The sequence below is a fragment of the Leucopleurus acutus genome (genome assembly GCF_964270905.1).
Source record: "Leucopleurus acutus genome assembly, chromosome: 2".
In the NCBI taxonomy this organism is placed as follows: Eukaryota; Metazoa; Chordata; class Mammalia; order Artiodactyla; family Delphinidae; genus Leucopleurus; species Leucopleurus acutus.
The window spans coordinates 61539252-61552477 of record NC_139143.1 but is presented as its reverse complement, the minus strand read 5'-3'; the positions used below and the strand labels follow the sequence as shown (position 1 = coordinate 61552477).

Sequence of the window (13226 nt, the reverse complement as noted above, 5' to 3'; positions counted from 1 at the left end):
CAAGGCCTTTGGTCCATTTTTAAATCAGGTTGCTAGCAGAAGCAAAAACAACTACAATCCTGCAACCTGTGGAACAAAAACCACAGAAACATAGACAAGATGAAAAGGCAGAGGGCTATGTACGAGATGAAGGAACAAGATAAAACCCCAGGAGAACACCTAAATGAAATGGAGATAGGCAATCTTCCAGAAAAAGAATTTAGAATAATGATAGTGAAGATGATCCAGGACCTCGTTAAAAGAATAGAGGCAGAGATCGAGGAGATGCAAGAAACGTTTAACAAAGACCTAGAAGAATTAAAGAACAAACAAACAGAGATGAACAATACAATAACTGAAACAAAAAATACACTAAAAGGAATCAATAGCAGAATAACTGAGGCAGAAGAACGAAGAAGTGACCTGGAAGACAGAATGGTGGAATTCACTGCTGGAGAACAGAATAAAGAAAAAAGAATGAAAAGAAATGAAGACAGCCTAAGAGACCTCTGGGACAACATTAAACACAACAACATTCGCATTATAGGGGTCCCAGAGGGAAAAGAGAGAAAGGACCTGAGAAAATATTTGAAGAGATTAGAGTCGAAAACTTCCCTAACATGGGAAAGGAAATAGCCACCCAAGTCCAGGAAGCGCAGAGAGTCCCATACAGGAATAACCCAAGGAGAAACACACCGAGACACATAGTAATCAAATTGGCAAAAATTAAAGACAAAGAAAAATTACTGAAAGTACCAAAGGAAAAATGACAAATAACATACAAGGGAACTCCCATAAGGTTAACAGCTGATTTCTCAGCAGAAACTCTACAAACTCGAAGGGAGTGGCATGATATACTTAAAGTGATGAAAGCGAAGAATCTACAACCAAGATTACCCTACCCAGCAAGGATCTCATTCAGATTCAATGGAGAAATCAGAAGCTTTACAGACAAGCAAAAGCTAAGAGAATTCAGCACCACCAAACCAGCTCGACAACAAATGTTAAAGGAACTTCTCTAAGTGGGAAACACAAGAGAAGAAAAGGACCTACAAAAACAAAGCCCCCAAAATAGAGGAAATGTTAATAGGAACATACATATCGATAATGACCTTAAATGTCAATGGATTAAATGGTCCAACCAAAAGACACAGGCTTGCTGAAACGGTACAAAAACAAGACCCATTATATGCTGTCTACAACAGCCCCACTTCAGACCTAGGGACACATACAGACTGAAAGTGAGAGGACAGAAAAAGATATTCCATGCAAATGGAAATCAAAAGAAAGAGTAGCAATACTCATATCAGATAAAATAGACTTTAGAATAAAGAATGTTACAAGAGAAACGGAAGGACACTACATAATGATCAAGGGAACAATCCAAGAAGAAGATACAACAATTATAAATATATATGCACCCAACATAGGAGTACCTCACCACATAAGGCAACTGCTACCAGCTCTAAAAGAGGAAATCGACAGTAACAATAATAGTGGGGGACTTTAACACCTCAGTTACACCAATGAACAGATCATCTAAACAGAAAATTAATAAGGAAACACAAGCTTTAAATGACACAACAGACCTAACAGATTTAATTGATATTTATAGGACATTCCATCCAAAAACCGCAGATTACACTTTCTTCTCAAGTGCGCATGGAACATTCCCCAGGAAAATTCACATCTTGGGTCACAAATCTAGCCTCAATAAATTTAAGAAAACTGAAATCATATCAAGCATCTTTTCTGACCACAACGAAATGAGATAAGATATCAATTACAGGAAAAAAAACCCATAAAAAACACAAACACATGGAGGCTAAAGAATACATTACTAAATAACCAAGAGATCACTAAAGCAATCAAAGAGGAAATCAAAAAATACCTAGAGAGAAATGACAATGAAAACACGATGATCCAAAGCCTATGGGATGCAGCAAAAGCAGTTCTAAGAGGGAAGTTTATACCTATACAAACCTATCTCAAAAAACAAGAAAAATCTCAAATAAACAACATAATGTTACACCTAAAGGAACTAGACAAAGAAGAATAAACAAAACCCAAAGTTAGCAGAAGGAAAGAAATCATAAAGATCAGAGCAGAAATAAATGAAAGAGAAAAAAAGAAAACAATAGCAAACATCAATAAAACTAAAAGCTGATTCCTTGAGAAGATTAACAAAACTGATAAACCATTAGCCAGACTCATCAAGAAAAAGAGGGAGAGGACTCAAATCAATAAAATTGTAAATGAAAAAGGAGAAGTTACAACAGACACCTCAGAAATACAAAGCATCCTAAGAGACTACTACAAGCAACTCTATGCCAATAAAATGGACAACCTGGAAGAAATGGACAAATTCTTAGAATGGTATAACCTTCCAAGACTGAACCAGGAAGAAATAGAAAATATGAACAGACCAATCACAAGTAATGAAATTGAAACTATGATTAAAAATCTTCCAACAAACTAAAGTCCAGGACCAGATGGCTTCACAGGTGAATTCTATCAAACATTTAGAGAAGAGCTAACACCGATCCTTTTCAAACTCTTCCAAAAAATTGCAGAGGAAGGAACACTCCCAAACTCATTCTATGAGGCCACTTTCACCCTGATACCAAAATCAGACAAAGGTACTATAAAAAAAGAAAATTACAGACCAATATCACGGATGAATATAGATGCAAAAATCCTCAACAAAATACTAGCAAACAGAATCCAACAACATATTAAAAGGATCATACACCAGGATCAAGTGGGATTTATCCCAGAGATGCAAGCCTTCTTCAATATACACAAATCAATTAATGTGATACACCATATTAACAAACTGAAGAAAAAAAAACATATAATCATCTCAATAGATGCAGAAAAAGCTTTCAACGAAATTCAACAACATTTATGATAAAAACTCTCCAGAAAGTGGGCACAGAGGGAACCTACTTCAACATAATAAAGGCCATATACAACAAACCCAAAGCAAACATCGTTCTCAATGGTGAAAAACTGAAAGCATTTCCTCTAAGATCAGGAACAAGACAAGGATGTCCACTCTCACCACTATTATTCAACAGTCTTGGAAGTCCTAGCCACGGCACTCAGAGAAGAAAAAGAAATAAAAGGAATACACATTGGAAAAAAAGAAGTAAAACTGTCACTGTCTGCAGATGACATGATACTACACACAGAGAATCCTAAAGATGCCACCAGAAAACTACTAGATCTAATCAATGAATTTGGTAAAGTTGCAGGATACAAAATTAATGCACAGAAATCTCTTGCATTCCTATACACTAACGATGAAAAATCTGAATGAGAAATTAAGGAAACACTTCCATTTACCACTGCAACAAAAAGAATAAAATACCTAGGAATAAACCTACCTAGGGAGGCAAAAGACCTGTATGCAGAAAACTATAAGACACTGATGAAAGAAATTAACGATGATACCAACAGATAAAGAGACATACCATGTTCTTGGATTGGAAGAATCAATATTGTGAAAATGACTATACTACCCAAAGCAATCTACAGATTCAATGCAATCCCTATCAAATTACTAATAGCATTTTTTACAGAACTAGAAAAAAAAGTCTTAAAATTTGTATGGAGACATAAAAGACCCCAAACAGCCAAAGCAGTATTGAGAGAAAAAAACGGAACTGGAGGAATCAGACTCCCTGACTTCAGCCTATATTACAAAGCTACAGTAATCAAAACAATATGGTACTGCCACAAAAACAGAAATATAGATCAATGGAACAGGATAGAAAGCCCAGAGATAAACCCATGCACATATGGTCACCTTATTTTTGACAAAGGAAGCAGAATATACAATGGAGAAAAAACAGCCTCTTCAATAAGTGGTGCTGGGAAAACTGGACAGCTACATGGAAAAGAAAGAAATTAGAACACTCCCTAACACCATACACAAAAATAAACTCCAAATAGATTAGAGAGCTAAATGTAAGACTGGGCACTATCAAACTCTTAGAGGAAAACATAGGAAGAACACTCTTTGACATAAATCACAGCAGGACATTTTTTCATCCACCTCCTAGAGTAATGGAAATATAAACAAAAATAAACAAATGGGACCTAAGGAAACTTAAAAGCTTTTGCACAGCAAAGAAAATCATAAACAAGACGAAAAGATAACCCTCAGTCGGGAGAAAATATTTGCAAATGAATCAACGGACAAAGGATTAATCTCCAAAATATATAAACAGCTCATGCAGCTCAATATTAAAAAAACAAACAACCCAATCCAAAAATGGGCAGAAGACCTAAATAGACATTTCTCCAAAGAAGACATACAGATGGCCAAGAAGCACATGAAAAGCTGCTCAACATCACTAATTATTAGAGAAATGCAAATCAAAACTACAATGAGGTATCACCTCACACCAGTTAGAACGGGCATCATCAGAAAATCTACAAACAACAAATGCTGGAGAGGGTGTGGAGAAAAGGAACCCTCTTGCACTGTGGGTGAGAATGTAAATTGATACAGCCACTATGGAGAACAGTATGGAGGTTCCTTAAGGAACTAAAAATAGCATTACCATACGACCCAGCAATCCCACTACTGGGCATATACCCTGAGAAAACCATAATTCAAAAAGACACATGCACCCCAATGTTCATTGCAGCACTATTTACAATAGCCAGGTCATGGAAGCAACCTAAATGCCCATCGACAGACTAATGGATAAAGAAGATGTGGTACATATATACAATGGAATATTACTAAGCCATAAAAAGAAACGAAATTGGGTCATTTGTAGAGACGTGGATGGATCTAGAGAGTGTCATACAGAGTGAAGTAAGTCAGAAAGAGAAAAACAAATATTGTATATTAACACATATATGTGGAACCTAGAAAACGGTACAGACAAACCGGTTTGCAGAGCAGAAATTGAGACACAGAAGTAGAGAACAAACATATGGACACCAAAGGGGGTAAAGTGGCAGGGGGTGGTGGTGGTGGTGTGATGAACTCAGAGATTGGGATTGACACGTATACACTGATGTGTATAAAATGGGTGACTAATAAGAAAATAAATAAATAAACATTTTTTAAAAAAATTTTTAATAAATAAATCAGGTTGCTTTCTTACTGTTGAGTTTTAAGAGTTCTCTGTATATTTTAGATAAAAATTCTATATGAGATATGTTTCTAGAAGTATTTTCTCCAAATCTGTGGCTTATCTTTTCATTCTCTTGACAGTGTCTCTCACCCTGAGGAGAAATTTTTAGTTTTAAAGAAGTTTTGTTTTTTGATCCTTTCTTTCATAGATCATGCCTTTGGTGTTGTGTCTAAAAAGTCATCACCAAACTCAAGGTTATCTAGATTTCCCCTGTCATTGTCTAGGAATTTAATGGCTTTGCATTTTACATTTGGGTCTGTGATACATCTTGAGGTAATTTGGTGAATAGGGATAAGGTCTGTTTTTAGATTTTTTTTTTTTTTTTTTGCATGTGGATGAACAGTTGTTCCAGCACCATCTGCTAGAAAGACTATCTTTCCTACACTGTTTTGCCTCTGCTACTTTGTCAAAGATCAGTTGACTACATTTACGTGGGTCTATTTCTGGACTCTCTGTTCGTTCATATTGAACTGTCTACTCTTGCCAACACACCACATTGTTGTAATAACTCCATATATTATTTTGATTTTAAAAAACTGTTCCTCTGGATGAAACTCTGTTGTCCCAATAATGGTTAATTTCTAAAACTCAGCTGTTAAGTGAACAAGAGTAAACATTCCAATTCTTCTATTACAGAAGGTCTAGATATTAATACACCAACCTTTTAAACCACTAATGAAGTATTTTTAAGATTTGGGGGAAGAGCTCTTTCTGTTCCCAAAGTAAGTATGTTTGTAAGTCTGAGTAACAATACCATCACATCTGTTTTATATTGCATTAAATGAAGCTTAGAAGCAAGATGCAAAATATCTTAACAGACTGATCTCTCAGTCTAGACTTCCAACAGTGCCAACAATAAGTATTTTTAGGACTGGCCTCAGCAACCAGAATGAAGCAACTGTGAATACTTATCAATACCCTCTCAGAAAATTCCAAAAATCTTAAAACAGTCATATACTCAACAAATTATATATTAGGTACTGACTATATACCTGACACTGTTCTAGATACCAAGGACAGAGAGGTGAATAAAACAAACAAAAGTCCCTCATGGTTCTACAATCTAGTGGAAAACACATTTAATAAATGAGATAAATAAAAATGACCTTATTCAGTAAGGCTAGATAGTGATAAATGATAAGGAAAAAATTAAGTAGGGAAGGGGGATAGGAAGTGTTGGGTTGGGTTACATAGAGTAGTCAGAGAAGCTTCAATGAGAAGTTGACATTTGAGTAACTATTTCTAGATAGCAGGAAAATGATCCACACAAAAATCTGGGGCAACCACAACCTAGCAGTAAGAGTAAGTGCAAATATCCTGAGGTGCCATGTTCAAAGACTAGCAAGATGGTCAGTTTAGAGTAGAATAAGCAAGTGGGAAAATAGTAGAATAGGAAGCCAGAGAGGTAACAAGGGGTCATATCAAAGAACTTCCTTAAATCAAGTTAAGGACTTTGGCTTTTACAGTGAATAAAACAGGAATTCACTGAAGGATTTGGAACACAGGAGTGATATGATTTGACACTGATGAACTTGATCACTCTACCCTATATGTTGAAAAAAGACTTAAGGAAAGCAATTGTAGAAACAGAAGCTATTACAATAATTTGGGTGCTGGATTAAACTAAGTGGGTAGCATAGCAATAGGGTTAGTCAGAATTTAAATATAATTTGAAGGTAGAGCTTTGGTTTCCTATGGATTAGATGTTGGGTATGAGGGAAAAATGAATCAAAAATTTTGGCCTGAAAACAAAAAGAATTGACAATAGGTTTATTTCACATAGAGCTCTATCACCCATTAGTTTATTTAAAAAAGAAACAAAGAGCAGGACATGATATAACTTGTCATATAATATGTTCCACTAATAGTAAAAATTGCATGCAGTACCTAAAAATTACTATCAGATCAGTTTCAATAAGTAGTTTTTAAGGAATGGCTTCTGAATACCATGTGAATTAAAGAGAAGAAAGTCTCCATTCTTTTCACCAAAACCTAGCTTTTCAACCACATTAAAGGTCAAGACTGCCAATAAAAATGGAATTCAGACTTCCGGCAGCGGCGGCTTGAGCGGCCGAAGCAAGATGGGTCAGAGTCAGAGTGGTGGTCATGGTCCTGGAGGTGGAAAGAAGGATGACAAGGACAAGAAAAAGAAATATGAACCTCCTGTACCAACTAGAGTGGGGAAAAAGAAGAAGAAAACAAAGGGACCAGATGCTGCCAGCAAACTGCCCCTGGTGACACCTCACACTCAATGCCGGTTAAAATTATTGAAGTTAGAGAGAATTAAAGACTATCTTCTCATGGAGGAAGAATTCATTAGAAATCAGGAACAAATGAAGCCTTTAGAAGAAAAGCAAGAGGAGGAAAGATCAAAGGTGGATGATCTGAGGGGGACCCCAATGTCGGTAGGAACCTTGGAAGAGATCATTGATGACAATCATGCCATCGTGTCTACGTCTGTGGGCTCAGAACACTATGTCAGCATTCTTTCATTTGTAGACAAGGATCTGCTGGAACCGGGCTGCTCGGTCCTGCTCAACCACAAGGTGCATGCTGTGATAGGGGTGCTGATGGATGACACGGATCCCTTGGTCACAGTGATGAAGGTGGAAAAGGCCCCCCAGGAGACATATGCTGATATTGGGGGCTTAGACAACCAAATCCAGGAAATTAAGGAATCTGTGGAGCTTCCACTCACTCATCCTGAATATTATGAAGAGATGGGTATAAAGCCCCCTAAGGGGGTCATTCTGTATGGTCCACCTGGCACAGGTAAAACCTTACTAGCCAAAGCAGTAGCAAACCAAACCTCGGCCACTTTCTTGAGAGTCGTTGGCTCTGAACTTATTCAGAAGTACCTAGGTGATGGGCCCAAACTTGTTCGGGAACTGTTTCGAGTTGCTGAAGAACATGCACCGTCCATCGTGTTTATTGATGAAATTGATGCTATTGGGACGAAAAGGTATGACTCAAATTCCGGTGGTGAGAGAGAAATTCAGCGAACAATGTTGGAACTGTTGAACCAGTTGGATGGGTTTGATTCAAGGGGAGACGTGAAAGTCATCATGGCCACAAACCGGATAGAGACTTTGGACCCAGCACTTATCAGACCAGGCCGCATCGACAGGAAGATCGAGTTCCCCTTGCCCGATGAAAAGACGAAGAAGCGCATCTTTCAGATCCACACGAGCAGGATGACACTAGCAGACGACGTAACCCTGGATGACTTGAGCATGGCTAAAGATGACCTCTCTGGTGCCGACATCAAGGCAATCTGTACGGAAGCTGGTCTGATGGCCTTGAGGGAACGTAGGATGAAAGTAACAAATGAAGACTTCAAAAAGTCTAAAGAAAATGTCCTTTATAAAAAACAAGAAGGCACCCCTGAGGGGCTCTATCTCTAGTGGACCACACAGTTGCCTTCCAGGAAAAGGTTGGAAGTGTGTCGACCCCCTCAGAGGAAAAGGTTGGAAGTGTGTCGACCCCCTCAGAGGTGTGAGGTTGGGGAAGTTGCCCAGGAGTCCATGTTGTGGTTGATCTTCACTAGCACAGCACCCCGAGTACCTTTTGAATGTGATGTGTAGGATGCCCGTCCAGCCCTCTTCGTATGTTGCTCGCGTGCAGCGCTCTCTTGCCAATAAAGCGTGCTCTTTCTCAAACAAACAAACAAACAAAAAAAAAAAAAAATGGAATTCAACTGAAATTAATCCTAGCTATGCTACCTACAGCTTTCTGACTTTGGACAAGTAGTTTAATCTCTCTAACACTGTTTCCTCTTTGGTATAACTGGGATGATATTTACATCATAGAATCACTGTACTGATTAACAAAATATCTATTAAGTACTTAGTACAATTCCTGGTATACAATATTAAATAAATGGCAGAATACACAAAAAGAAAAAAAAAATGGAAAAATCTGTAGCAATGATACAAATGTGGGAAGAGTAGAATCCACCCAAGCTAAAAACCTGAAGGAATTTTCCTATTAGAAAAAGGCACAATATATCTTCATGACATTGGGCTTGGCAATGGTTTCTTAGATATGACCCCAAAACATTAGCAACAGAAGAAAAAATAGATAAATTGGACTTATTCAAAATTTAAAACTTTTGTGCATCAAAGGACATTGTCAAAAAACTCAAAAGACAACCCACATAACTGGAGAGAAAATTTGCATATCACATATCCAAGAGGGGACTTATACCCAGAATACATGAAGAACTCATACAACTCAACAACAGAAAAATAAACAACCCAATTTAAAAACTGGGCAAAAAGCTTGAACAGATGGTCTCTGACTTACAGTGATTTGAGTTACAATTTTTTGACTTTATGGTACACATTCAATAGACACTGTACTTCAAAAACAAAAAATTTTTTTTGAAGAAATACCTACAATAGAATAAAGGAAGAAAAGGACTAACTGATCACTCCCCTTCCCAAGAAAGGGTTGAAATATGCAGGAAATATAGAAATACAGAGGAGATCCTAACAAAACACAACTAACTCTTCCCAATTTTGTTTTTTGTTTTTGTTTTTGTTATTTTTCTTGGCCATGCTGTGCAGCAGGTGGGATCTTAGTTCCCCAACCAGGGACTGAACCCGTGACCCCTGCAGTCGGAAGAGTGAATCCTAACCACTGGACTGCCAGGGAATTCCCAACTCCCAGCTCTTCCCAATTTTGAATAGCAAGAACATACCCGGAGGAGGTTCTGGGAAAAACTGTAAACAAACAATTTAGAACCCCTTCTACTCTGCCTATCAATAGCATTGAAGGACGATGAGCCAGAAGACCTAAGCATAAGTACAAGCATAACAAGTATATGAACTGGCAGCCAGGCCAAACATTACACAGACACCTGAAATTTTATACAACCCCCAAAACTTTATACAGACCCCCCAAAATGTTTATGGACACCCCTCAAAACTTTTTATGGACATCTGACAAAGTGGCAGCATCAAAAAGGGGGAAGAAATCACAAATGGATTAAAGCCGCTGCTGTGACCATTCATGTCTCTTGTAGCACCATAACACAAGCGATTCTTGTAAATCAACATATAAGACAGAAAATCCAATAGAAAAAATGGGAAAGAATGTCAATTCCTAATTCACAGCAGGGGAAAACATACTGCCTTTCAAGTACGTGGAAAGATGTTCCAACTCACTAGTAATCAAAAAATGCGAATTAAAATAATAAAATAACACTTTATCCCCATTAAGTTATTAGAAAATTAGAATATCAAGTATGTTAGGGAGGATATGGAGAAACAAGAATCTTCATGAAGAGTTACTCTAACTAGCAACTTACATTGCATATTCATATACTTATGACCCAGCAATCCCACCCTTGAGATTATTTGTAAATAGGTACAGATATAAATATATACACATCCTGGAGTATATGTGTAGCATGTGTGTAATTTTATGTAAATATATACGTATAGTTGTGTTTCCATTTATGTATATATATGTGTGTCTGTGCATGTGTGTGTACAGCTAAGAGAGAAACATCCACATCTGTCAACAGGGAATACCTATGAGGATACTTGCAACAAACTGGATACTTCTTGTTACAGTAGGGAATTAGAGGCAGCCTTAATGCTCAAAATTACTAGGATGGAGAAATAAAATGTACCTAGATAAATACTACAAAACATCATGCAACAGTCAAAAGGAATGAACCAAAGGTACATGGAGCACCATTGCTGGATATTTTGTCAAGTGAAAATAGAAATTAAAATAAGATCTGTGACACAATACAATTTACATAAAATTAAAATACAAAAAATATACTTCACAGGTATACACACATTCAAAAACATATATAAATTACAATAGAATAGAAAACCAAGAGAAGAGGTCAGGAGAGTAAGAAATGAAGTAAGGGGAGGAATACAATACCTTATTCAACAGAATCTAAAAATGACATCAATAATAAGCTGTACCATCATATGCAACTAAAAAAGAAACAACTCTGCTAATTAAACTATGATAATACTTTCTTATCAGTTAGGAATTTTACCCTTTTCTAAAAAGTTCTTTTAGACTTAAACAAGTTTTATCATACACCACTCTTGTGGAAAAAACACACACACACATATACTTATATATAATTAGGTTTTCAGGGACTTCCCTGGTGTCGCAGTGGTTAAGAACCTGCCTGCCAATGCAGGGGACACGGGTTCAATCCCTTGTCTAGGAAGATCCCACATGCCTCAGAGCAACTAAGCCCGTGGGCCACAACTACTGAGCCTGCGCTCTAGAGCCCGTGAGCCATAACTACTGAGCCCATGTGCCACAATCACTGAAGCCCACGCACCTAGAGCCCATGCTCTGCAACAAGAGAAGCCACCGCAATGAGAAGCCTGCGCCCCACAACGAAGAGTAGCCCCCACTCGATGCAACTAGAGAAAGCCCACGCACAGCAATGAAGATCCAACACAACCAACCAACCAAATAAATAAATAAAAATGAAATTTAAAAAATAATAATAATAATTAGGTTTTCCAACTAATTCTCATTCTTCAGGGTCTAGCTTTTCTGAATCACTTTTTGACTAAGTCACTGATATGCAGATTTTTCCACATAATATTGTCTATTACTTTGGTAAAGTATCCTTTACTGAGAGAATCCATAATAGAACTAACTAAAAGCTACTGTTCTTGGGATTGTAAGCCAAGTTTACATTCAGCCAGCTCACCTACATTTGACTCCAGCTTTAGGAATGTTGCTAAACACTTCTAATTCACCAAATTCCAAAATCTCCTCCACCTCTCTCTCCCACATTCAAACATTTAGTTCACAGGGAATAAAACAGTAATTCACAATTGTCTGAGAGACTTTCTTCCAATCTGCTGAAATATATATTCATATTTTGAGGCAGGCATTTTCTCTGTTGACACATCTGTATGAAATGACAGCTACCTCCAACTGCCACCTAGCCAAGAAGAATTTTTCTTAATTCCATCATCTATAACATATAACCCAATTTTCAAATATGTCAAAGTAAATGAAGCAAAAATTAGAATCAAAGAAATATGACAAAGTAAAACAAAACAAAAGAGGAGCCTTGGGTGGTGAATGAACAATGTGAACATGATTAGCTCATGATTAGCACTGGAGGTCAAAATTTAATTGACGCGAACTTACCCTCTTACTATACACACTTAGAAAATGGGGGAGAGGGATAAGATAAATGAAGCAACTGCTTTTAGACACTGGACACTAAGCAACACAGTACTGAGATCTCTGAGGGAAGGGGAACAAATGAAGTGAACACTATCATAGATTCAGCTTTTTGCCTTCACAGAAAGTTTCACAGGCCCAAGGAGGGAGCACACAAGCAGAGCACCACAATCTTGCTGAGTTCAGGAAGGATAAAGGGGAAAGAATTTACAGGGCAGAAGACCAGAGACGGACGAGCTACAAGAAGAAAATCCTAAAAAGTCTACATAGTGTTCTCATCAAGTTCATTGTTGAATACTAGTCACACATGCCCAAGGTAAAACTCCACAAGATCACAACATCAGAGACAAAGGATCATTTCCATGGGTTCATTAATACATGAAATACAAGTTAAGAAAAGAAGCAGTGAATCAGAAGATGTATCCAAATTAAAACACAAAGGGGAAAAAAGAAAACAGAGCATCTATGGGCTGTGAGTCAATATAAAATGAATCAAAATACATGAAGAGACAGTGGCTGAAACTTTTTTAAGTAACAACAACAAAAAAAGACATTTTACCACACATCCAAGAAGTTCAGAAAACCCCAAGCAGAACTGTTTTTCTTTTTAACATCTTTATTGGAGTATAATTGCTTTATAATGGTGTGTTAATTTCTGCTTTATAACAAAGTGAATCAGTTATACATATACATATGTTCCCATATCTCTTCCCTCTTGCGTCTCCCTCCCTCCCACCCTCCCTATCCCACCCCTCTAGGTGGTCACAAACCACCAAGCTGATCTCCCTGTGCTATGCGGCTGCTTCCCACTAGCCATCTTTTTTACATTTGGTAGTGTATATATGTCCATGCCACTCTCTCACTTTGTCACAGCTTCCCCTTCCCCTTCCCAATATCCTCAAG

General features: G+C 37.5%; 2 protein-coding genes across 5 annotated transcripts in view; one reads left to right on the top strand and one right to left on the bottom strand.

The window, feature by feature from the left end:
- Positions 1-13226, bottom strand: part of COP1 (COP1 E3 ubiquitin ligase) — a 260115-nt gene that overhangs the window by 223012 nt on the left and 23877 nt on the right. The gene's annotated exons all lie outside the window — the stretch shown is intronic.
- Positions 7187-8787, top strand: LOC309957568 (26S proteasome regulatory subunit 4). The gene is made up of 2 exons (XM_082832869.1): positions 7187-8568; positions 8602-8787. Exon 1 carries the CDS (start codon positions 7217-7219, stop codon positions 8537-8539), a length of 1323 nt encoding a protein of 440 aa, XP_082688995.1. The 5' UTR covers positions 7187-7216; the 3' UTR covers positions 8540-8568; positions 8602-8787.